This window comes from Juglans microcarpa x Juglans regia, chromosome 3D (genome assembly GCF_004785595.1).
Source record: "Juglans microcarpa x Juglans regia isolate MS1-56 chromosome 3D, Jm3101_v1.0, whole genome shotgun sequence".
NCBI classification, from domain to species: domain Eukaryota; kingdom Viridiplantae; phylum Streptophyta; class Magnoliopsida; order Fagales; family Juglandaceae; genus Juglans; species Juglans microcarpa x Juglans regia.
The window spans coordinates 5,798,974-5,824,691 of NC_054598.1; the positions used below are offsets into that span (position 1 = coordinate 5,798,974).

The following is a 25,718-nucleotide window of genomic DNA, read 5'->3' on the forward strand; positions in this document are numbered from 1 at the left end:
TAAATAAAGTTAGCAAAATCAAGTAGAAGGTGATGGTATTAAAAAATGACTATAAAGTGATGGTGTTAAGTTATCTCTCTCTATATTTTTTGGGCATCAATAGCATCACCAAATATGAGATTTATGCAGATGATACTATAAGGGTGTACATAAGAAAACAACTTTCACACCCATGTGGGTTTGTAAGGAAATGCTTGAACGAAGAGTCTAGATTTTGACGATGGAACTCAGTAATGATGTCAAAATAGCGATATGCATATGCAAACATTCTTGGATGTGGATAGTGCCACATGGAACTTAACCATGGTGATGCCATTATTAATATGTAAACATAAAAGATTAATAAAGCCATAGCGGGTTTTAAGGGAAATGGTAAAAGAAGAGAGGCTCCGAGAATGGAGAATGGCATGTAAGATGATATACTTCAGAACCTTGAGCATAAGAAGCTTAGAATCAGATAAGGTCATTCAATGATGGAATATAGAATGAAGAGGATTTAGGAGTTATAGATAGGCTCAAACCTGGTACGTTCCAGACCAAGATGTGAGTGATAACGGAATTAAAGTGCATTGACGAGGACAGCACATGCAGGCCCATCCGAAAGCTAGTGTGGATGGCCCCATTTCTAATAAACATTTTATGTCCATCAGAAGGACTAATAGAAGTACTTGAGGAGGTCCCTCAGCTTAATGGACATGTACTGCATAGTTCATCAAAGGAACTTGATGCAGGATCGTGTGCTCTGTATAAATCGAGAAAGTTTTGGAAGGCAAATTCAACTAAGCAGATTTAAAATTGGTGCATATAAAGAGCAGACAACAAGCATACATTACATAAATAAGACAGAGCAGTACTGTCAAGAATGACACATTTTAGAAGGGGATACTAACAACACGACGAAGAATCTTAAGCAGCAATTCCCAACCTTTGCACTCGTCTGGCCTGTCTTATAGACAAACCATAGAGGGAAAGATCATTCACATTAGGCTTAAAGGCAAACCGTATCATGCATAGAGATTTAAACCAATAATATTCTCAAAGCATCATGTTAACTTCCTGCTCGATCACAACCTCATGGATCATATGTTAACACAAACACAAATATTTCATTCAAACTAGTTAAATAGTTACATTGGTCTTCCTGAGTCATAAATACTAATCGATACAGGTTAAATCCCTTCAAGCATCCCTAAGCCCATCAAATTGTAAAACAATACCTTCTGGAACAACCTGATATGCTTCTTGTTCTGACAACTGCAGAAACCACATATAGAGGATGTGCTGTTTCTTGGAGAGAACCGTTTCTAGAATCAGATTCACCTAATCTGAGCATGAGCATGCTCCTGAAGATCCAGCAGAATAAGTGATGCAGCATAATCCAGATTATGTTCTATAGTTTTCCACTTAATGGTATGGAATGCATTTATTTCTTTTGCATTGACTCACCTTAGTATACATGACACTCTTGGATGGAAAAGAGGATTCAGAATTCGCATGTATTAAAATCATCCACACCACGTACGTGCTTTCATTTCCTGAAATGATTTTCAGCAAAATCAACAGAACAAGGAAAAAAAAGTACAAAGGAATATATTTTTTTCTTTGTGCCAAAGTAAATACTAGTTAATATATGATTTTAAGCGTTTTTTTGACATATTGGTAAATATTTGTTTTCCTTCTTACGATGGTCTTTTTTTTTCCTGTTTTGGGGGTTGGGGGTATAAGTAGGATATGAAGTCAACGATCATAAAAAAGCACAACAAGGAAAGAAAATAAAAAGGAATAAGACAGAAACAAAGGCCACCAAAATTCACCAAAGCTGAGAAAATGCATATCATGATGAAATTGGGACAACAAGTGTAAAACATGAAAAACCAATTCGAAGTAGAATCTCAGAATTCGAAAATCTGCATGAACAAGGTTTATTCACCTGTCAGAGATAGATTTCAACTGTTGATGCTGCCCGTCTATCACACTTATTTGTCGCCAGAGTATAGAAATATGTGCCTGTACCCAATATGATTAGAGCGAAACCAAATAGTCAAAACATTTGGCTCGTACACCTTCCTGAATAAAATTTAAACAGTTTATCCAAATTAAGATACGTGTACAAGAAGCTTGAGTGAAACTATATATAAATTCGCTTTCCAAGCAAAAAGAAAACACAAGTTCAAATTCTCCCACATCTCTACAAACATTAAAGCCATCCCACTGTTAACTCCGAAACTTCAGATTTAAAAACAAATTAAGCCAAAGTTCTGATCCTTGTCAATCCCCTGAATTAGTCAATTGGGTTTACGAACCCTTTTTCAAAGCTTGTTTGAGATGCAGAACACCAGGACATGTCAATTGAAACAAATTTGGAGGATCGTAGTTAGTGATGTCCAATGTGATAGGCCAATAGCTTAGCATGAGTAGCCATCAAAGCAATTGAATTGAAAGGAGAAACAAGCCACTGTGTTTTTCACCGATTCTGCAGTTACTGGTATAGATCAGCAATGTGATAACCGGGCTTTAGGCCCAGCCCCTTTGAGGTCAGGACGAAGCCCAGCCCATGAGCTCAAGTGGAGGGACGGACGGCGTCGTTTAGGTGAGTTTCCCTTTGCTGCACTGTTTTTCTTCCTCACGATTTCTCCCCTCTACACCTCATTTTTCTGCACATCACACTAACCGTGCGCACCAACCCCCCATAATCCTAGCAGTTGATCTTCATCTCTTACCACACTCAAGAATCGGTTTGGCTCACTTCGGCAGACATTGCAACCGGATCCTCTCATCCAATTTTTTTTCTTCTCATCTTCTCCATATCTTCACCGTCCGCTCGACTCAAAGGTTTCGAATTTCAAACTGTTTCTCCACTGCAATTTCATTCAGTTTTTGAACAAAACTTGGTAATTTCTTCTTCTATTATGGCTTTTCTTTTTCCTTTATGGTTATTCTTCTTTCTTTTCTCTGTTCTGCTGGTTCTTAGTCGTGCGGGTCTCTTTCCATTTTCGGTTTCTGCCATGTTTTGATCACACGCACACACACACACTGCTTGGCTTGCTGAGCCGCACATCAAAAGGGTAGTCTTGCTCTTCTCCCACCATTCATTTCCAGTCTCACTTTTATTTATTTATTTTTATTTTTTTTCGTTGCTTAATTTTCGCACACATCCCCGTTCCATCTGAATTCATAGTGTTCATGCTTGGAACACTAAATCATGTTCGGAGTACTCAATTTTTCCCTTTGTGCAGAAGCATTTTTCTTTCACTAGGAAGTGCTGTGAATTTTTCTGAGCGTAGACTACTGCGGATTGTTTTGGTTCGGGGTGGATTTGAAGCTTTCGTGACTTGGTTAGGTAATCTTACCCAAAGCTTGTGGTAGTGTTTGGATTTTGTGATGGGGTTGTGAATTGTAAAAGTGTTACTGATTTGATTCTGGCGTGGATAAGATTTTTGCATTCCTGCAGTTACTTTTGGCAAACTATTACAATTATATATTTATTGTTTGTGTGGGTATTTCATATGTGGATTGTGGTGAGGTGATGGAATTATTGAAGTTGAGGAGTATGATTTTTGGATGGATTTGTGACACTGTTTTGGACTATTAATTAAGACTATTTGGTGTAAATTTATGGGTATTTTGAGCTAGTTGTATTGAACTTTTATGCAAGGCTTAAATTGTTGAATGAATTAATTATTGATGCGGACACTGAAGTTGTTTTATTCCAAGGTTGGAAATGAAGTTTGAGTTGGGTTATGTTTTTAATTATTGAAGTTGCGGTTGTTGGTTTTGGAAATAATTATGATTGGTTTGGTGTTATAGAAGGTGGCTGTTTTGGGTTTTTAATGCGAATGGGTGAAGAGAGTTGTTCGGGTTTAATTATTAGGATAGTTATTGAGTTGTGAAGGGACTGTTTTGATTTATTACTCAATAAATAGCAGTCTACTAGATTGATTATTAAATGTTGGATATATGTTCTTTTTGTTTAGGTGGTGTTACTATTAGAGTTCCGGCTCAAGGTGTTGATAATACGAAGAAGTCAGGTAAGCGGGGTTTATATACTAGTTTTGCATAAAATAAATAAAAGGAGGTTGACTTTGAGAATAAATGTGTTTATTTTCTTTTGAAAGAGATGATCTGAAAACAAACTCAGATGTTTATTCTGCATATGCATAAATTCTATATAAGAGAAAGTATTTTTCTGTCATGACTAGTGTAGACATGAGCTAGTTTTGTGTACTGTACTTCTGAACTATGTAAAAGAGCGAATAAGAAATTCTAAAAGTATTGTTATGAACAAATGAGAATACTTTGTTTATGTTTATCTCGAACATGTGAAATGATCTGAAGCTTTTAGTGATTTGTTTTGATATGATGTGTCATATGAAAATCTTGGCATGGAGTGCTGATTCTGTATATGTGTGTAACTGGATTTTCGATGAAATCCGTTCTGTTTCTGTTAAGGCCCAGCCACGGGTATAATGGTGGTTTATAACCCTACCACGGGGGTGAAACATGAAATATGGCCCAGCCACGGGTATAATGGTGGTTTATAACCCTACCACGGGGGTGAAACATGGAATATGGCCCAGCCACGGGTATAATGGTGATTTATAACCCTACCACGGGGGTTAAACATGGTATTGTCTCGAGGTGATGCTAAGAGATGATTTAATTATAATATTTCAGTTTGAAAATGCCAACGGATGTTCTTTCTGGAATACGTATATTTTTTTTTTTGAAAGTTCGCTCTAATGTTTTTGTACAAGTTTTGTTTCTGCATTCTGAAAGTAAATGTTTGTTCGGCTTATCAAATGTTATAAATGCTCATGTTTACATGCTAGTATATGCTCTCTGCTTGCTGAGTTGTTGATAACTCACCCCGTTAATCTTCATAATATTTCAGATGACATCGATGGCTCAGCTGAAGATCAGTAATAGAGTCTATGGAGAAGATTAACATTGATTTGTTGTTGGGTATCTCATGATATTAGTATTGGTGTTGGAGGTTAATTATCTTTCTTAAGTTTGCTTCAATGGATTTAGATGGTTTATAGAGACTATGTTAATGTTTTATTATTTCTAGTTGTTATTTGAGACATGAAGAGGAGTTGATTTTATTTGGGTTGTTGGATTGAATATTGGATAAATGAGTTTATTTGATTTATTTGATTGAAGTATTTACGTTCGATTTGAGGTTTGGAAAATGGATATATTCTTGAATTTGGAAGTACTCTAGTCTTGTTAGAGCTGATTATCAGGTTTTATGAGTTAACTTTCCGGACCCTCGGGGTCGGGGCGTTACAAGCAAAGTCAAGGATGCTCATTTGGTACCCCATATGGAAGAGGGTCATTTGTAAAAGCCAAAATTCCTGAAAATTAGCCTAATTTGTAAAAGCCAAAAAGCAATCTTTACCTTCTCGTGGAGTCTCTCTCTTTTTTTATTTTTTTGGGGGGGGGGGGTGTTACTTGACTTAATTCCATCCTGGTACCCAGAAAGTCATACAACTAGAAAACAAGCACAATAGCAGAGAACGCATGCACGTACTCATGCAATAAGAGAAGAAGAGCCACTGTAGATTGTAGAACAACGTACTTTTGAATATGTAATCAAGGTTATTTCTAAAGGAAGAAAAAAGAAGAATGAGTTGTTTCAAGACGAAGTATCTTAAAAGAAAAATATATATGCAGAAAGGATGGTATGAGCACTGAAACATGCAATGCATGAAATGGAGATTCAGATTCTGTACAAAGAGAGCTTCCAAGACATTTTTTGTTTATGACTTGGATGATATAATCTACAACAAGAATGGCTAAATTACGAACAGCAAACATGCTTTTAAGCAAACAAAGAGGTATATGATCTTACTTGATGGAAGTATCAAGTTATGCCTGCATTATTATTTCGTGTATCTTTGTATATTTCAACTAAATAAATAAAAGGTCATGAAAAATATTTGATGGGTCGCATTTAACACACGATACAAGGTAAAACTCAACCCAACCACTTTGGCCTCTTCAGCCATTTGGTTCCAAAATCATTTTTGTTAAACCTGACCAACAAACTAAGCCATTGGAAGGTGATTCTTGATCCTATATTGATGCTAATAGAGCAGTAATGCAGCAGGATTTGTTGGTACAGGGCCGTGGTGGTTGCTCAAGCAGGTTGATGGCCCTAATCCTATTGTGAAATTCAGAACCAGGTACGAGTGTTTCAAAACTAAAGTTCGTATTATTGTATGATTTGCTATAACTATTCTAGTCTGATCACCGTATGGACTTTGCTTTATAATAAAAGATCTGCTTACTACTCACTTACAGTTTGGGCCAAAGACCATATAAATTAAAACAAGAAACACATAAAAAAACTTACAAGTTCAATGGCTCATCACAAACATCGTTGCGAAAATAAAGAGGCCATTTCAAATTCACCCCACCCAGCTTCTGATTACTCAAATGGCAGCGACTCCACATCCCTTGTGGGGGTTATTGAAACTGTGAAAACAAGCATCTTTTATCACCACTCCTCCCACGAACACACGCAGTCCATTTGTGTCTGTGGTAAAACAAGCTATTCGAGGAGCCACAAAGCTACGAAACAACTTCTAAACAGTACTTGCTCTCTTGCCTTTTTACAAAGCCAGAATAAGACGTTAGCATCATACCAAGCCCAATTGGAACGCTTATGTCAGTATCCTTGATTCTTGATCAAAATCTACAAGAAAACTCAATAAAAATAGTGCAAACAACGATTCTGAATGGATATAATAGTTCAAGATGTAGTGTTATAAATTCATATTCAAAACTGTTTTTGGATTCGCGAGAAACGTTAGCATGGAGATTGAAGCAATAGGTAATCTATCAATTTTTTTTTTTTTTCCAGAGTTAATGTTTCAAATTTGATTCTGACACTAAACTCTGAAGAATAAAGGCAATAGAAAAACAAGAGTACATTAAAGTAAAGCAAAACGAAAACAGGTTTTCGGCATTGAGATGCAAAACCGTTTTAGAATAGTTCCCGAACTTCTGGTACAAGATGTATTTGTAATTCTGAACATGGATATTTTTCCAAATTCGAATCAAACAAAGAATTGTTACCCTCTTTTCATTGTCGTTGGGATTTGGGTGTGCGCCCAAGACGAACTGTTAGTCATATCTTCAAACTGTTAGTCGAATCCATCAAATTAGGGTTTTTCTCTGATAGATCACAGAGTATTATCTCCAAGGCTCCAAGCCTTTACTCTAGGGTCACTCGGATTATCACCTAAGACGAAGCTTCATATGTGTTACCAATCGGATTCTGCCATTACGACAAATCAGAAATTAATACTCAACAAAATGACTAGAACACCGATTTGTTTACTAAATATGGCGCAACTCTGAAATGCTCGTCTCTTGGAGCTCACCATACTGAACCTATATCTTTACCGTCAAAATGATGGGTATGACCTAAAACTACATATGTGGGTGGTTTTGCAGTGATGCCCTCATACAACGGTCCAAGGTCAGGCCTTTGTTCAATTTCTCTTCGTTTATCAAACCTTTGATGAGCCACGAAAGTTCTCCTCTGGTCATCTTCACGTTTGGCAACCGACAAGAAAGATCACGAAAATGGATCTGTTTGTGTAATATTCCAGATTCTCTGACGAAAGCGGTGAATGGAATCTCAAAATATTAATCGATTATTTTAAAATATAGGGCTAAATATAACTTGAACATTCTTTAAATCCTTACAATTAAGATTACATCCTTAAACCGAAAAAAAAGGAAAGAAATTTCTGTAAAAGGCCAATAGTGGAGTTTTTCACAAAAGCCAATAAGAATTACCTCAGAAAATCTACTCGGTGGAGAACTTCTTTTCCCAACCAGTGTTTTCAAATTCAATGCCAATGGTAATAATTTTATCTTATCAGTATAATTTATGAAAATTTACTGGATATATTCTTTAAATACCGACCCATTATTTTCAATTTAATGGCAATGATCTTGCCGGCCATATCATTTTATGGTTTCTAAAATACAAATTCAACGTGATAAATATATGAAGAACAATATTGAGGAGATCGGTGACCTCTGAATTAGATAAAATAAACTGGAGGAGACTCAAAGAGTTTAAAGAGAATAAGTTTCAACTCAATCATGTTCATGTTTCAATTTCTTCTTATATCAAGAAGAAGAAGAATAATAGATAGAATGTACATTCAGTTACAAAACTGTCACTGCTTCTTTTTCTATTACAACAATTCATGCAAGCGACAAGTGAGATCAACAAAGATATCTTCGCTGCAGGGAATTGTGAGACCACCCATGGGATGATCAAAGCCGAATTCTTCCTCGGCTTTGCTTAGCAATTCTTGAAATGAAGGCTGGTTCAGAAATGATACTGGAATCACGAATCTCTTCTTTTCGCCCTCCCCAACATATACTGCAACACTGCCTTTCGGAACGTCTAAAGACATGGAAGCCGCGGCTTGCTTTGCAAACGAGTTTGATCGTCGGAGAATGTGCTTAGCATGTAAAATAGCAGCCAAACGAATAGCCATTTCTATCTAGCTATCTATACTGTTGGGCGCCCAGAAGGATGATATATTGTGAAGATCACAAACAACGAAAGAGGGATCTGAGGAGATGACTTGTTCTGGTTGTAAAACAATGTGTATGAACTATGAATATATATAGAGGAAATTAAAGGAATGAGTGGTGAAGATGCGTTAGGTTGGGGATTTGTGAGAGACATGAGCATTTAAAGGATCACATGGACATGTCAAGAACTCGGATATTGATTGAGACTTTCATGTTTTTTGGAAGACATATTGGGGTTAACTTCCCCAAGAGAGCAAACTACAAGGGGTCCCAGTTGAAATAAAAGATATGTGGATTGTAGAGAAGTCTGAGCGACTGGCTGATCTCTTTTACGATAGAGGACATGCTGAGACATGTCAGATTATTTCTTGACATGAATTTGTAGCTGAGGAGTACTGTCTTGAATGACATACATTTTGGATAAATAACTACATATTTGTATGGGTTGTGGGTCATGATATAATTGGTAAGATCTTAGGGTGTTACACCAGGGATCCTGCATGATCGATTTCGCATGAAGGTAGACTCAGTAATATGGCAGAGCAAGAGTCACCAATGAAACAACTTAATTCCTGATAAGAGTAATGCTAGGTACAAGTTCTAAATATATAAACCTTTTATAAAAATGTGAATCCTATAAAAAAAAAAATTGAATTTTTATACATTTTTTTGGTGGAGTCTACCTTTTTTTATAAAGAATTTGGGTGAAACTTGTATATATTATTTCTTTTTCTGAGGTAGGACTTGTATATGTTTTAATTGGAGTCATTTGAAATCATTATAAACTCGACAATATATGTAGCATATTTTCACCACCATCCCACAACGAATTTAGGGTATTCTAATCTCTCTCCTGGGTTCTTTTACATTCTTGTTAGGATATTTCACTGTAGGTGCATGGCGCAATTCAAATTGTAATTGATTTTGAAAGCTTAAGGCACATTTGAACATATGTCTTAAAAGTTCTTAATTTTCTGACATCTCAACTATTCAAACTAAGAAAGACACTTTTTATGTACCACAATATACCATTACATGAACAACGTTGATATGCTTTATATGAAACAGGCTCTTTCAACCGGCTTCGTAAATATATATATATATATATATATATATATATTTTTTTTTTTTTTAAAGAGGAAAATGTTGACCGTTTCTCATGGAGGCTGTTCGTGAGAACGAGTCTCTCGCTTCCTTGAGTTTAGGAGTCCTTGAAGTGGTCCACTATAACTTATTCATCACGTTCACAAAATGTAGAAACTGATCCCATGAAAAACTAAGCACGTGGGACACGTAGCACCGAAGCTTGATGGAGGTTTCGGCTATAAATACTGTGTTTGGTCCCCAGACTTACTCACTCAATTCCCTTCAGTCTTACACCATCTATATAGAGTGTAGTAGAGTTTGGAAGTGCCAAACACTAGTGAGAAACGCAGCAAATCAGTGAAGAACATCAATGGCTGGAGGTACTGTTCTTGCCATTAAAACCTGTCTATTCTTGTTTCTAAAGTGTTATTCCGCATTATAGAATCGTTTTGAGCTTCCATTTGGTATTAGAGCCAAGTTTTATCTCTACCTTGGTGTTTAAAACAAATGCTTTGTTCATCTCTGTTTTGGCCAAAATTTTGAGAAATTTTAAATTTTGATTTTTTGATTTTTTTATTTGAAAGAAGTTTAGAAATCATTTAGAAATAATTTTTCTAAACTTTCTGTGATTAAAAACATGTTTTTTGACGTGAAAATGGTCCCAAAAATTCAGTTCTGCGAGCTGTCTGGAGGTTGAAGACGACTAAAACGACATATAGTTTTCAACCTTATTGAAAACGACATGTCGTTTAGTGGGGGAAGTCTGTCATTCAGTGTTGGTAAAAGACACGTCATTTAGTTCGTAGACATTTGTTCAGTATAGAGATAAACGACATGCCGTTTTCAGTTTTGTTGAAAACGACATGTCATTTTCAGTTTTGGTAGAAACGACATGTCGTTTAGTTGGGTTCAATTATTCCGAAGAGAGAAAAACGACACGTCGTTTTTCAGTTTTATAAAAACGACATGTCGTTTATGAGGCTTGTTTTCGTTTTATACAATGAAGGAAAACGACACGTCGTTTTTCTGTTTTGGAAAGACGACATGTTGTTTTAATTGGTCAGTTTTTAAATAAAAAATAAAAAATAAAAAAATTTCCACTTTTATAGATGGTTTGGAAAGTGGGTTTTTTGGGTACATGTCCTTTATGCTTATAATTTTTATTTGATGCAATTTGGATAATTGTTATGCAAATTTATTTATTATGCTCATATTTTTGCATGAATTGATTAAATTTGCTCTATATTGATACATGCAATTTTTTGATGAATATATAGTTAAAGGCATGTAATTAAATGTTATGCATAATATTATAGTTTAGATTGTGCAATATTTATGCTTATATTAGGAATATTTTGTGCATTATTATAACATGTTAGTATTAGTTAAAATTATGTAATTCATAATATTAAGCTAGTCTTATGCAATTTAATGTCTAGTGATCCATATAATTTTATGTTAATTAGAGAATAGCCATAACATCTTTAATTAAATAAAATTATTATGATTGATTAGGATCACATAAAGAATATTAGACATTAATTATAATTAATTATACTTAATATAATAAATTTTATCCCACAAGAATTTTTATTATATTTATATTATTAATTAGGATAAAATATCAAGTTATTCATAAATTACCCACAGGAATTATGAATTTAGTAAAATAATTTGATAGTTTTATCATAAAAGTTTAATCTAAGATAAAATATACATCAAATCATAATATACCCTTTAGAATTATGAATTAAGTAAATAATTTGATAAAATTCTATCATAAAGATTAATTGAATCTACTTGAATTAAAAATTTAGCCCACAAGCAATTTTATGTCATTAGATTCAATTTTTAAACATGATTTACATTGGTAAAACATGATATTTTTTATTTAGGCCTCAGTTTTAACGTAAACATATAATCTATAATTTTATGCAGTTGCACAACCTGCAAATTTCTCTGATATTCGTTATGATATCACTGAACTTAAGGGAGATAACTATAAGGTCTGGAAGGAGAGAATTCTTCTTCATTTAGGGTGGATGGACATAGATTATGCTATTAGGAAAGACGAACTAACAGCAGTAACTAATACCAGCACTGCAGCGAACATCGCGCTTTATGAGCGATGGGAGCGATCTAATCGTCTCAGCATGATGTTCATTAAGACTAGAATTTCTACTGGTATTCATGGTTCTGTCGATCAGCATGAAAATGTCCGAGACTTGCTAAAAGTCATTGATGAACAATTTGTCACTTCTGACAAGGCACTAGCAAGCACCCTGATCATGAAGTTCACATCCCTAAGGCTCACCAGTGTGAAAGGTGTGCATGAGCACATCATGTAAATGAGGGACAATGTGGCTGAATTGAAGAAACTCGAGGTTGAAATGTCGGAGTCCTTCCTGGTGCACTATATCCTGAACACCCTCCCGCATTAATATGGACCCTTCAAAATCTCTTACAACACACATAAGGATAAATAGTCAATTAATGAACTCATGACCACGTGTGTTCAAGAGGAAGGGAGACTGATGATGGAACAGGGTGAAAGTGCAATGCTGGCAACGCGTGGAAAGGACAAATCTCCAACCAATCAGAAAGGAAAAAGGCAAAATACCTCCCCAAGGTGGTATTAAGAAAGATTTCATGTGTTTCTTCTGTAAAAAGAAGGGACACATGAAGATTGAATGTGCCAAATTTCATAAATGACTTGCAGACAAAGGTAATCCAACCTCATTTGTTTGTTTTGAATCTAATAAAATTAATGTCAATATTAATACATGATTGATTGATTCTGGATCAACAATCCATATTTCAAATTCCTTGCAGGGTTTGCAAAACCTAAAAAAGCCAGTGAAAAGTGAGTAAAGCATCTTTTCAAGAAACAAGATGGGCTCGCATGTGGAAGCTATAAGAACTTGCTATTTAATTTTATCTAGTGGTTTTGTTTTAAAGTTGGAAAAGACCTTTTATGTTTCAAGTTTCTCTAGAAACTTGATTTCATTTTCAAGACTTATACCTTTTGAATATTCTTTTAATTTTTCAAATTCATCATTCATTTTATTTTATAAATCTGATTGTGTTGGGAATGGTACTTTGTCTGATGGTCTTTACTGTATTAATTTACAAAACAATGCCACTTATGATATAATACATGTTTACACTGGTACTAAAAAGTGTGTTATTAATGAGGATTCCTCTAAATTATGGCACCGGAGATTAGGTCATATCTCCGTAGATAGAATTAAAAGATTAGTAAATGAATGGATACTTAATACTCTGGATTTTACTGATTTTGAGACTTGTGTGGACTGTATAAAGGGAAAGCAGACCAACAAGTCAAAGAAAGGTGCCAAAAGGAGTTCAGACATATTAGAGATCATACATACTGATATATGTAGCCCAACCATGGACTCATATGGTTAGAAATATTTCATCTCTTTTATAGATGATTACTCACGATATATGTATCTCTACATGCTTCATAACAAGAGCAAAGCATTAGATGCCTTTCAAATCTTTAAGGCTGAAGTAGAAAAACAATGCGGTAAGCAAATTAAGATCGTGAGATCATATAGAGGTGGAGAATATTATGGTAGATACATAGAGAATGAACAAGCACCTGGACCATTTGCAAAGTTTCTTCAAGAGCATGGGATTGTTGCCCAATACACCATGCCTGGTTCACCGGACCAAAATGGTGTAGCAGAAAGAAGAAACCGAACATTATTGGATATGGTGTGGAGTATGCTTAGCAGCTCCAATCTTCCTAAATCCTTGTGGGCTAAAACACTTAAGACGACAGTGTATATATTAAACTGAGTTCCAACCAAGCTGTTCCTAAAACGCCATTTGAATTATAGAAAGATTGGAAACCGAGTTTGCGACATATGCACGTTTGGGGATACCCGTCTGAGGTGAGAATTTATAATCCATAAGAGAAGAAACTAGACCCAAGGACCATTAGTGGGTATTTCATTGGATATGCTGAAAGGTCTAAGGGTTACAGATTTTATTGTCCATCTCACAGTATTAGGATTGTGGAATCAAGAAATGCAAAGTTTCTTGAAAATGACTTGATCAGTGGGAGCGTTCAAACTAGGAACGTAGTTTCTGAGAATGATCATTTAGAATTTCAACCTTTCACCTTAAGTGATAGATTGGTTATTGTTTACAACACCCCTCAAGTACAAACTGTTGTTAAATGACCAATCATTGAAGTTCCACAAGCTACTGACAACATTCCAGTAGATCAGGTAGTTCAAGAGTTGCCAACAACTATTGAACAACAAGTTGAACCACATACTTCTCAGGAAGATGATGGTACAACATTAAGAAGATCTATTAGAGCAAGGAGATCATCAATTCCTAATGATTATGTTGTGTATCTGCAAGAATCAGACTATAAAATTGGGAAAGAAAATGATACTGAGTTCTTTTCACAAGCCATGAGTTGCAAAGAATCATAATTATGGTACAATGCCATAAAGGAAGAGATAAATTCTATGAAGAGTAACGTAGTCTGGGATCTTGTTGAGTTGCCCAACGGTTTAAAAGCCATTGGATGTAAATGGGTTTTTAAGACAAAGAAAAACTCATTGGGCAATATTGAGAGATACAAGGCAAGACTCGTTGCTAAGGGATTCACTCAAAAAGAAGGAATCGATTACACGAAGACTTTCTCTCATATATCTAAGAAAGATTCCTTGCGTGTTATTTTGGCATTGGTAGCCCATTTTGACTTAAAGTTACAACAAATGGATGTGAAAACATCATTTCTCAATGAAGATCTAGAGGATGAGGTTTACATGAAACAGCCTGAAGGATTCCCCTCTAGTGATGGTGAGCAATTGGTTTGCAAGCTCAAGAAATCCATATACGGTTTAAAACAAGCATCCCGCCAATGGTATTTGAAATTCCATAATATAATTTCTTCATTCGGTTTTGTAGAAAACGTTATGGATCAATGTATATACTAGAAGGTCAGTGGAAGTAAAATCTGTTTTCTTGTTTTATATGTGGATGACATTCTGCTAGCAACCAATGATAAGGGTTTGCTGCATGAGGTGAAACAATTCCTCTCTAAAAATTTTGATATGAAGGATATGGGTGAGACATCTTATATCATTGGCATTAAGATCCATAGAGACAGATTTCGAGGTATCTTGGGTCTGTCTCAGGAAATCTATATTAATAAAGTTTTAGAGAGATTCCGGATGAAGGATTGTTCACCAAGTGTAGCTCCCATTGTGAAGGGTGATAGGTTCAATTTGAACCAATGCCCGAAGAATGACCTTGAAAGGGAACAAATGAAGAACATTTCATATGCTTCTGCTGTCGGAAGCCTAATGTATGCTCAGGTCTGCATAAGACCTGACATTGCATTTACTGTGGGAATGTTAGGACGATATCAGAGTGATTCAGGTTTAGACCACTGGAGAGCTGCAAAGAAAGTAATGATGTACCTTCAAGGAACCAAATAATACATGCTTATGTATAGACGGATGGACAATCTGGAAGTAATTGGTTACTCAGATTCTGATTTTACTGGCTATATTGATTCATGCAAATCAACATCAGGATACATTTTTTTTTTATGGCAGTTGGAGCTGTATCATGGAGGAGTGCCAAGCAGACATTGACTGCCACTTCCATTATGGAAGCCGAGTTTGTCTCTTGTTTTGAGGCTACTTCACATAGTGTATGGCTTAAGAGTTTCATTTCTGAGCTTAGAATTATGGATTCTATCTCTAGGCCATTGAGGATGTATTGCGACAATTCAGCTGCTGTTTTTATGGCTAAGAATAACAAAAGTGGGAGTCGAAGTAAACACATTGACATTAAATATTTAGCCATAAGGGAACGTGTTAAAAAAAAGAAAGTGGTCATTGAGCACTGAGCTAATGATCGCTGACCTTTTGATTAAGGGCATGCCATCGTTGAAATTCAAAGATCATGTAGTGAATATGTGACTTGGTTCCATTATGTAATTTTTCATTGTATGAACAATGTTATTTTAATGAAATTCTTAAATATTTTGATTTTTTTCTCATATTGATGTGCACCTTAATTTAATTTTGAGAAAATTCATCTGTGTTGGACCAAGAATAAATATAGGGTTTATTCATTAAGAAATTGTTGTCACATAAATTATAATGTTTAAGAAATAAATACATGGTAATACATGGAAGGTAGTACTCGTCATTAGAGGACCTATCGCCATGATTCATGTATTTATTACTTAAATGCAGATTATCGATGGGTTTAAGATGAAATATTAGATTAGAAGTGTGGACCAAGTGGGAGAATGTTGACCGTTTCTCACGGAGGCCGTTCGTGAGAACGAGTCTCTCACTTCCTTGAGTTTAGGAGTCCTTGAAGTGGTCTACTCTGACTTATTCATCATGTTCATCACGTTCATAAAATGTAGAAATTGAACCCATGAAAAACTGAGCACGTGGGACACGTAGCACCGAAACTTGATGGAGACTTCGACTATAAATACTGTGTTTGGTCCCCAAACTCACTCACTCAACTCCCTTCAGTCTTACACCATCTAAATAGAGTGGAGTAGAGTTTGGAAATGCCAAACACCAGTGAGAAACGCAGCAAATCAGTGAAGAATATCAATGGCTGGAGGTACTGTTCTTGGCATTAAAACTTGTCGATTCTTGTTTCTAAAATGTTATTCCGCATTATAGAATCGTTTTGAGCTTCCAGAAAATACTATCCAAATTATTGTCTTTCTTTAAATTGCCCCAAAAGGCTCAATAAATCCCGAAGTCCTATTGTACCTCGAGCTTTGATAATTGTGGTTCTCCATAGAAGTGGTAATAGTAATCACAAAGAACTTGCTAAGAGCATCCTCATTAGTTTGGTCAAATAAGAAAGTTGGCTAAAATTTGCGTAATTGATATAAAAAATATCTCACATTGAATTTGACAAATTTAAAATAATTTAGACTTTTGCTACAGTGGTTGGCCAAATATGGAGAACCACAATTGATTCACCAAATATTAAAATATTAATTTCTCACTTCAAACAAATATTAAAATATTAGTTTTTCACTCCAAGCAAAAATACTATTTGGTTTGTAATTAAGAAATTTAGATAGAATTTTAAATGAGTTTAATCAAATATTTTTTGTCATTAGCATTAAATGACTTTTGAAAATATGATTTTTTTAATATTAATTTAATTACAATATAATTATTATTAACATTTAATTGGTAGAAATACAAAATGTGATAAAAATAAATTAAATAAAAAAATTATTAAATTAATAATATTTTATTATGGTATAGAAAGTGAATGAATAATCTAATGTGGATGTTGAATTTAAATAGAATAGACAAATGTAAAAAAGTGTGATATTGACTAAATTTTGAAAATGAATTTGGTCAATCAAATGAGGATGCTCTAAGGCGACTTCTGGTTATGACCCGGTTTTTAGGGAATCTAGATAAAAGCTCCTCACAAAAAAATCATATGCAGCGAATTGCTTCTTTGTAACGGCAGGATTTATTGCTGTTAAAACAGTTATAAATGATTGCAACGGTTATTATTTTGGAGTTGATTTAAGGATTTTTTTTCTAAAAAAAAGGAGGATAACATATAAAGATCCATGACTAAGAACAGAAAATAAAGTCAAGTTCCACGACAGAATTTGGAGTAAAATATATAAATAAATAAATGGGTCGAAACTCTGAATTACAAAAGTATAAAGAATATACATTGATTTACAAAATTGTCTTTGCTGCTGTATTGTAGTGGCCAGTATCACAGTTCATGTAAGCGACAAGTGAGATCAATGAAGATTTCTTCACTGCAGGGAATTGTGAGACCACCCATTGGATGATCGAAGCCATATTCTTCCTCAGCCTTGTTTAGCAATTCTTGAAATGAAGGCTGGTTCAGGAGTGATATCGGAACCACAAATCTCTTCATTTCATGACTCTCTCCAACATAAACTGCAAAGTAGCCTTTTGGAACATCTAAAGATGTTGAAGCTGCTTGCTTTGCAAACGAGTTTGATCGGCGGAGAATGTGCTTAGCATGCAAAATACTGGGAAAACGAATCGCCATGGCTATTTATCTTATATTATTGCAGAGAAAGATGATGGAGATCACAGATGAGGGAGAAGAAAGTATTACAGATAATGATATCAGAGAATCCGAGGAATTGTTCTGGCTATGAAATGATATGTAATGTATATTTATAGATGAATGGTGTCAAGGCAAATCTCTGAAATGTGGTGGAGTGTGTGGTGTAGAAGCATTCTGGTGGGGATTGGTGAGAGACAAGAGCATTTGAATGATCACATGGACTTGTCTTTCAACTCATTACCAAAAAGCTGGTAGCGATTGAGACTTGCAGAAAACTTTGCCCAAGCATTCGGTGCAAGAACAACTTACGGGGGACCCTTTTGAAATCAAGAATGCTATGCAGGACAAGATTGTACATATCTGTGGATTATTATTTCTTGACAAGAACATAAAGACTGGAACCAGGTTAGTCTCTTTGTGATGTGATTTAATTTTTTTTTTCAAAACATTTTTAATATCATACAAAACCAACTTGCTTGTATTTTTACAGAAAGTTTAGCCTCTTCTTTTAGCTGACTAAGAGTTATAAGAAAACCTATTTGGAAAATTCACAGAAAATAAGTTCTCAGAAAATTGAGTTTAGTTAGCTGATTTGGAAAAGAATAGTTCTCTGTATCAGTAAGCACTCTGTTTTTCTCAAATGAGTACACGATATTGATTGGTTTAGGAAAAAGAAAGTGAAATTTCCAACTGTAAGAAACATGAGAATCAGCGGATATATAAATGGATCAGCATTATTTGAAGCGAGGAGGAGAATCGTCATTGTCAATTATAACATGTCCTCAACCTAACTCATCCACCTTTTGTTGCCTTGGGAAAGTGACTTCCAGGACAAACCCCTGTGAAGAGCACATGAAGTTTGTCCAACGAATACTCGCAGCTGGAACCACTCCATGCCAAAGGACTATTGCATTATATGTGGTGAAATAATTGCAGGCAACTGCGATAACAATCATCAGCAGACACCTCAAATTTCATCTGCATGTGTTGGATTTTAAGCAGATAGATAGACCCCACTTGCCACATTATTTTTATTGAATCATTAAGTAGATAGACACGTTCCTCATAGCCAATTTTAGTCTATGTGATTAGGGAAAATGTGAGTTCAGTTATCAAAACAAGAAGATGACCATAAGATAATATATCCAATGGTTCTAGACTTAGTCAGCATGATAACATTCTTAGCCTATGGTAGAACTGATGGAAATAACAAACATCCAAGGGTGATAACAGATAGTTCATGTCTCAAAATGTGATATAAGTAAGGCTTTTACTCGTACATAAAGCTTATGTTCCAATGGGTGCTCAGCAAATATTATATCTGCATAGTAGTGAGTGCTCTGCCACAATGCCATCAAAGAGAATAAAATTATTGAGAATAAAAACAGAACCTCATGTTCGAAATATGTGCATGGAAGTTTTGATTCCCAACTATCATTATATATAAATAGAAAGTTTTACAATGATTTTCGCAATACCTAATCCTCTTAATTCAAAAAAGAAAGACAGATTTTTGGGTTAGTGGTGTTGGAAAGTTCAGTTTTTCAGCACTACCCAACATCATGTCTATCATCTCTCATAAGCTTCCCAGACTAAAAGAAGATCACTGATGGCTTCTTTGCATGGGACTGTGGAAGAACCACTCATAGGATGATTGAACCGAATGCTTCATCCCCCCTTAAAGTAACTGCAGGTATGAAGTTGGAACCTCAGAAGCATCTCCTCCAAGTTTCTACAACTTGCCTTTTATTACACTTGTGGCCTCCTGCGCAACCTGCATCTGCTTAACCTGAGCAGTCTGCCGTCTGATGCAAGTGGACATATTCTTCAGGTACTGCAGTACATTCTGTTTCACAACTCTCGCAGGTGGCTGTGCATTAGCCATCCAATCCTTCTCCACAAAGAGAAGTAATCATGCCTGAGGCTACAAATAAGTTTTGCTGATTGATTTCAGTCCTGCCATTTATCACGATCTGTTTATGCCAGACGTGAAGTTGATAAAGACCTCTTCCCTGCAAGGAATTGTCAGAGCACCCATTGGATGATCGAACCCAAATTCTTCCTCTGCCTTATGTAGCAATTTCTGAAACGAAGGTTCATTAAGGTATGATATAGGTAGAACGAATCGCTTCTTCTGGTCTTCTCCAACATAGACTGCAAAGTAGCCTTTTGGAACATTTTTAGCTGTGGAAGCTGCTTCTTTACTGCTTAAAACAGACCTGCGGAGAAGCTGCTTAACATGCATGATGGATGGAACTCGGATAGGCATTTATATGTTGTCACTTCAGAAAAGATTGGGAACTTTGGAAGAGAAAGAAGTAGATAAATATTTGATAGAGAAGAATAATAGGACTTGGTTTGGCATTGGAATAACATGCGTGTATATATAGATGATAGGCACAGGAGGAAATCTCTGAAATGAGGTTTCGGGTGTGCACTTGGGAGGGTATTTGGGAGAGACAGGCGTTTGAAGGATCACATGGGTTTGTCTTCCAACTCATCATCAAGAACTTGGTGCCGGTTGAGATTATACTTCACGGAAGACTTATGCCCAACAATTTTTGGGATGGCAACCTACAAGGGACCCCACTTGAAGTTAGGAGATGTGGCTGGGAGAAACCTCCGGAGGAGTTAGATAGATAACTTTCTATATCATGAAATCCTACTTTACTCAAGATTCAACTTTAGAAAGGATCTCTTTAGGTAGATTCATCATTTCACTCACTTGGAAACTAAAAAAACCTTTGTTAATTGTTTCCTCAAAGAACAAATTTGCTGCCGAGTTAGATTGAATAAGAACACTGAAAAAAATGCAGTGAAAATTAGTGGATGAAGATGATAAACATGAAAAGCAGCAACCTACAAGATATCACGGGCAAGAACAGAACTGCTTTAATAAGATGTCCTAAAATGCATCAACTTGCAAGACAAGCCCTTGTGAAGAGTATATGTTAAGTGGCCAGCTTAGATTGAAGAAGAACACTGAAAAAATGCAGTGAAATATTAGTGGATGAAGATGATAAACATGAAAATGTAAGAAACATGAAAACCAGCAGCAACCTACAAGCTATCACGTGCAAGAACAGAAATGCTTTAATAAGATGTCCTAAAATGCATCAACTTGCAAGACAATCCCTTGTGAAGAGCATATGTAAGTGGCCAGCTTTGTCTTGGAGGAAAATCTACTACCGGGGACCATCAATGGACATTTATCAAGAGTGATCATATGGTTTTGCCTCTCTCTTGGTTTTATTCATTTTCTTGCTGTAAGCTATTTGAAATTATTCATCAATCATAGCCTGTTAAACAACAGAGCAAGCTACGAGCCCACATTTTCTACTTATGTTCCCTGCTGATTAAACCAACCCAACTTGTTTGCCCAAATATCAACTTGGAAATACAAATATGTGGACCAGGTCTTGTGTTACTTCGGCACAAACAAGTTCATGTGAAGATGCTGCTTCATATTACAGCAGAAGAATTGGACATGATATGATTGGGCCCTGATTCTGAAAGGATCATTGATTGAATAGGAGAACCAAACCACCTAGCATTTGATGTTCCCGATGATGTCAAAGACCAGAATAACAAATTTCAGGGAGCTATATAAAGTAGTAATTTTTCATTCTATTTGGTCAATAAAGAAAATTCTCTTGATGGACCATTTACCAGATAATCACAACCATCACTTTCAAGAAAAACGTTAAATGCGTACGAATTTATAATTTTAATGATTGGATTTAAATGCTAAACGAGAACCATGGTTCATGTAGATGAAAAGCTCCTAGACCATCATATGAAGGACAATATCAGCTGTGAGCATTCATTTCATTCCTTCAAAACATAGAAACAATTAGAATCGATTAGGTCGAACCAACTAGGAAAACTCCAAATGCCACAGGAAGGTCTATAAATTTAAAGAATCATGCACTCATGTTGTCTTCCTATGTAAAGGGGAAACTAGAAAGGAAAGGAAAAAACATATGTCATGATAGTTCCTTAGTATATAAGATAATCGTGTACATATATTTATAACTAAAATTTTGTCCAGTGCATAAGTTGAATGTATATAACTATCATGATTCCACCTGGCTATACTGCCTGAAAATGAAGATGACCATAATTTTCATCTGTAATTGTTAACTCATGAAGATGTGGACTGCAAAATCAGCCTTCTCAAGGCCTCGGCACTGTCTAGCTTCTTAGAAATCTCTTACAAATCATCATTCTTCAACATTATTTGGTTCATCATATTTTGAGGGTTCCAGCCTCATACCTGATCTTTACTTCTAGTTTCCAAACTTGACAATTTCTGTTTTGGTCTTGGAGGTACCATGTTACCAAATCATTGGGTAGAATCAAATCTCAGTAAACGTGAAAATATTTTCCCTTACTGAGCTCATCACTTTAACTCATTATGAAAGACCATAAATAACTTGTCTCAGTTTAAGTTAGAGGCCAACAGGGATATCTCTAAATGGACTACCGACTCGTCTCTCCAATGAAAAGACTACAGTGTCCTGCATATTTTTCGTTCAGTGTTAAACTGCATCCTATTTAACTTTTCCTTTTCATACACCTAAATAAAAAATCATTCTTTTACCCACCTTTCATTCGAACTGATCCACGTTATGGTGTGGCATGCCATACATCAAATATTGGTTATTTAAGAATTCTATTGTGACGGCTAAAGAGCAGGTACCCAATATTAGAGAATGATAATTTGTTATATTAAGCGAGTTAATGAAGCTGGAAAAAATGATTTATTTAAAGATTTTGGCTCATCCTTGAAAAAAGCAGCCATGAGGTAGAGATGCAATTGCTTGATTTCCACTACGAATCAATGGACTCGTCTTACATTTTTTTTTTCAAATGGGGAGATTTTTGTAATCCCATTTTTCTACTAAAAAGCAGAACACAAGAAAAGAAAAAGAAAAAATCTACAATGTATTGGCAATTCCTGCTTTACAAAATTGTCTCATGGGCAGTTTGACCTCTCTTGTGAACTGCTCAAGTGAGAAGTGACATTGATAAAGGTGTCTATTCTACATGGGATTGTCAAACCACCTGTTGGATGATGAAACCCAAATTCTTCTTCAGCTTTTCTTAGCAAATTTTGAAATGAAGGCTGGTTCAAATAGGACACAGGAACCACAAACCGCTGCTTTTGATTCTCTCCAACATAAACTGCAAAGAAGCCTCTTGGTACATCTGAGGATGTAGAAGCTGCTCTAGTTGCAGTCAAAGCAGAGCGGCGGAGAATTTGCTTAGCAAGAGATGCACTGGGGAAACGAACTCCCATGGTTTGGTATATTTGCAGAATAAAAGGAAGAAAGAGATCTTTTGAAGATTTTTTCTTGCAAGCAAATGCAATATTTTTAAGAATGTGAAGGCTTGAGTTGGTAGTGACCATAGATGTATGTGTATTTATAGATGGACAAGGCACATGAAAAAGACTGTTAATTTGGTGTGTGGACAAGAGGCGTTTGCTGGGACAATCTAGTCACGACATATCACATTAGGCTGTCACATGGTCATGTCTTCCAACTAGTCAGCAAATAGCGCAACTGAACATTGTGGTTATCTGTTTTAATAACAGTGTCCAACAAATTTGAGAAAATCCGATGAAGGACTAGCTAAAGGTCGGGAAAAAAAAAACTGGACATGCTTGTTATGAAGGAAAACTGAGGTGACTTGGAGGGACAGGCTTTAAGACGTGGTGAAGTCTATGTTCTCAAATGACGGGACAATAGATAAGGCTCGATATGTGGTGAATTGGAAGGCCTAGTAGTCGGTTCCAATATCTAATTAGGATATCACATGGTCATGTCTTCCAACCAGTCAGCAAAGAGTGCAAACTGAACATTGTTTGTTTGTGGTTTTCTGTTTTAATAACAGTGTCTAACAAATTTGAGATAATCCGATGAAGGACTAGCTAAAGGTCAGGTAAAAAAAAAAAAAAAAAAAACTAGACATGCTTTTTCTTTTTTAAAAAGACGACGGTACTCCAATTTTATTGACAACCCTCACTTTGATGGAGGAAAACTGGGGATTCAACATCTTTTTTCTACCTACATTTGAGTCCTGTTTCTCAACCCACGTATCAAATCCAGGATGCAAACTACTCATCATCTATTTCGATCATGTAAACCAGCAATGACGTAGTTGTCAGCAAATTATATCTGTCTCTTCTCCTTGTTCAATTCCACTAATACAGAAACACATCATTTTCGATGTTATAAATACAGATCAATGTAATATTACCTCACCCGCAGCCTAACCTCGATATATGCTAATAGAGCATTTGCACGTAGGGTGTCCTTATCCGGAATTTCATCAAACATCGCCGGTGCCTCATTGATGGATGAAAGTTGGAATTGTTGCTATGAGGGCACTACCCACAAAACAGCGGATGGGGCTTGACCTGTTTACCTAAACCGACATTTTCAATAAAAAATGGAAGATAAAACTATTAAAAAGCTATATAAAGTGTGGGTATCCCTTGGAATACCATTAATATTTATAAAGGCAAAAAATTTAGTCCAAGAAAGCAAAGCCATCTAGATGAAAGAGAGATATCAGTACATTAAAGGGAATGGCGTTGTGGGTTACGGAGCAGAAACATCTTGAAATGTTCCAGCTTAGCCTTTCCGCAGCTTAACTGTACGCAATAGAACGAGTTGGTTAAGTTTTTGAGGTCATTGTTATGAAGCCATGCTGTGTATGAGAGACTCCGTTTAGAAATGCTTAAAGCGGAAGGGGCACACTTGTCATTTAAGATTATACCGTCATGACCGTTATAAGTAGTAGGGTATCCACAGTTTGAACTTTGAAGTAGAAGATAGCTTGATGCTTGAAGGAAAGTACAATAAGTCTGGAAAAAAAATAATAATTACGAATATTTTGGTCTAAAGGGTATCCTCAATTGCTGATTTCCATTAAAAAAAAAAAACTACAGATTCTACTCGACACTTTCTCCAAATGGACAGATTTTTCCCTACATATTTTCTGCCAAAAAAGCAGAAAAGAAACAAGTGATTGACAATGTATCCCCAAGTATTGCCGCTATACAACGTTGTCTCTGTGTTGGTTTAATTAACTGCATTCTCTTATGAACTGCTCAAGCGAGAAGTGACATCAATGAAAGTGTCTACTCTGCATGGAATCGTCAAACCACCGGTTGGATGATTAAACCCAAATTCTTCTTCGGCTTTTCTTAGCAAATCTTGAAATAATGGCTGGTTCAAATAGGAGACGGGAACCACAAACCGCCGCTTCTGGTTCTCTCCAACATAAACTGCAAAGAAGCCTCTTGGTACCTCTGATGATGTTGAGGCTGCTCTGGATGCAATCGAAGCAGACCGGCTTAGAATTTGCCTAGCAAGAGCAACAACCGGCAATCGAACTCCCATGGTAGTGCTTGTTTGTATTTTAAGAAGAGAAATGAAGAAAGAGACCAAGAGAGGAGTTGTTCTTCCAAGAAAAGCAATCAATAGAGGATGTGTAAGGCTTGAGTTGGTTGTGGCAATAGATATGTTGTTTATTTATAGATGACAGTTTTTGTGGGATATCCTCTGAAATCTGATGCTTGTGATCGAGAGTCTTTTGTTGGGAAAATCTAATTAGGATATATCTCAAGAAGGTATCACATGGTTTTGTCTTCCAACTACTCAGCAAAAAATTGGAGGGGAAATTTCTTCATGTCATGTGTTGAGAAACACCATGCCCTACAACTTTTGAGATAAGACAATGAAGGATTAGCTAGAGATTGGAAGAGAAAAGCTGGATGCTCATGTGGATGCTAGGGAAAAACTTAGCGAGCCTTGGACTGGGGACAGGCTTAACGAACGGTCGTTTGTGTTGATTTTTGAAGGGACCATAACTAAGATGGGGGATCAAGTTGTAAGGCATGGTTACACTAGGAAGGTAAAATACTACGAAGGGAGAATAATGCT

General features: G+C 35.9%; 5 protein-coding genes and 1 long non-coding RNA gene across 9 annotated transcripts; all 6 read right to left on the reverse strand.

Moving 5' to 3' along the window:
* Positions 1 to 1,086: 1,086 nt before the first annotated feature.
* Positions 1,087 to 7,910, reverse strand: LOC121254844. Of its 4 annotated transcripts, none has more exons than XR_005938725.1 (3): positions 7,813 to 7,910; positions 6,359 to 7,627; positions 1,087 to 1,535 (listed from the first exon to the last, which is right to left on the reverse strand). It is a non-coding gene; the product is annotated as an uncharacterized LOC121254844 (long non-coding RNA). The 4 variants fall into 4 exon arrangements; XR_005938727.1 differs by lacking the exon at positions 7,813 to 7,910 and having other exon boundaries at positions 1,087 to 1,343; positions 1,447 to 1,535; positions 6,359 to 7,674; XR_005938726.1 differs by lacking the exon at positions 7,813 to 7,910 and having other exon boundaries at positions 6,359 to 6,700; positions 7,084 to 7,672.
* Positions 7,911 to 8,039: 129 nt separating this feature from the next.
* On the reverse strand, positions 8,040 to 8,845 carry LOC121254835 (auxin-responsive protein SAUR23-like). The gene has a single exon (XM_041155018.1). The coding sequence runs from the start codon at positions 8,526 to 8,528 to the stop codon at positions 8,220 to 8,222; it is 309 nt and encodes a 102-aa protein (XP_041010952.1). The 5' UTR covers positions 8,529 to 8,845; the 3' UTR covers positions 8,040 to 8,219.
* Positions 8,846 to 17,338: 8,493 nt separating this feature from the next.
* LOC121254836 (auxin-induced protein X15-like) lies at positions 17,339 to 17,861 on the reverse strand. The gene has a single exon (XM_041155019.1). The coding sequence runs from the start codon at positions 17,740 to 17,742 to the stop codon at positions 17,437 to 17,439; it is 306 nt and encodes a 101-aa protein (XP_041010953.1). The 5' UTR covers positions 17,743 to 17,861; the 3' UTR covers positions 17,339 to 17,436.
* Positions 17,862 to 19,171: 1,310 nt separating this feature from the next.
* LOC121254837 (auxin-responsive protein SAUR23-like) lies at positions 19,172 to 25,297 on the reverse strand. Its single transcript, XM_041155020.1, has 3 exons — positions 24,349 to 25,297; positions 24,028 to 24,195; positions 19,172 to 20,337 (listed from the first exon to the last, which is right to left on the reverse strand). The coding sequence occupies exon 1, from the start codon at positions 25,173 to 25,175 to the stop codon at positions 24,873 to 24,875; it is 303 nt and encodes a 100-aa protein (XP_041010954.1). The 5' UTR covers positions 25,176 to 25,297; the 3' UTR covers positions 19,172 to 20,337; positions 24,028 to 24,195; positions 24,349 to 24,872.
* LOC121254838 (auxin-responsive protein SAUR21-like) lies at positions 19,730 to 20,032 on the reverse strand. The gene has a single exon (XM_041155021.1). It carries the CDS (start codon positions 20,030 to 20,032, stop codon positions 19,730 to 19,732), a length of 303 nt encoding a protein of 100 aa, XP_041010955.1.
* On the reverse strand, positions 22,572 to 23,370 carry LOC121254832 (auxin-responsive protein SAUR21-like). The gene has a single exon (XM_041155016.1). The coding sequence runs from the start codon at positions 23,174 to 23,176 to the stop codon at positions 22,742 to 22,744; it is 435 nt and encodes a 144-aa protein (XP_041010950.1). The 5' UTR covers positions 23,177 to 23,370; the 3' UTR covers positions 22,572 to 22,741.
* Positions 25,298 to 25,718: the final 421 nt, after the last annotated feature.

Coding starts and splice junctions, on each gene's coding strand:
- LOC121254835 (XM_041155018.1), bottom strand. CDS start 8,528: ATGGCTATTCGTTTGGCTGCTATTTTACATGCTAAGCACATTCTCCGA.
- LOC121254836 (XM_041155019.1), bottom strand. CDS start 17,742: ATGGCGATTCGTTTTCCCAGTATTTTGCATGCTAAGCACATTCTCCGC.
- LOC121254838 (XM_041155021.1), bottom strand. CDS start 20,032: ATGCCTATCCGAGTTCCATCCATCATGCATGTTAAGCAGCTTCTCCGC.
- LOC121254832 (XM_041155016.1), bottom strand. CDS start 23,176: ATGGTCACTACCAACTCAAGCCTTCACATTCTTAAAAATATTGCATTT.
- LOC121254837 (XM_041155020.1), bottom strand. CDS start 25,175: ATGGGAGTTCGATTGCCGGTTGTTGCTCTTGCTAGGCAAATTCTAAGC.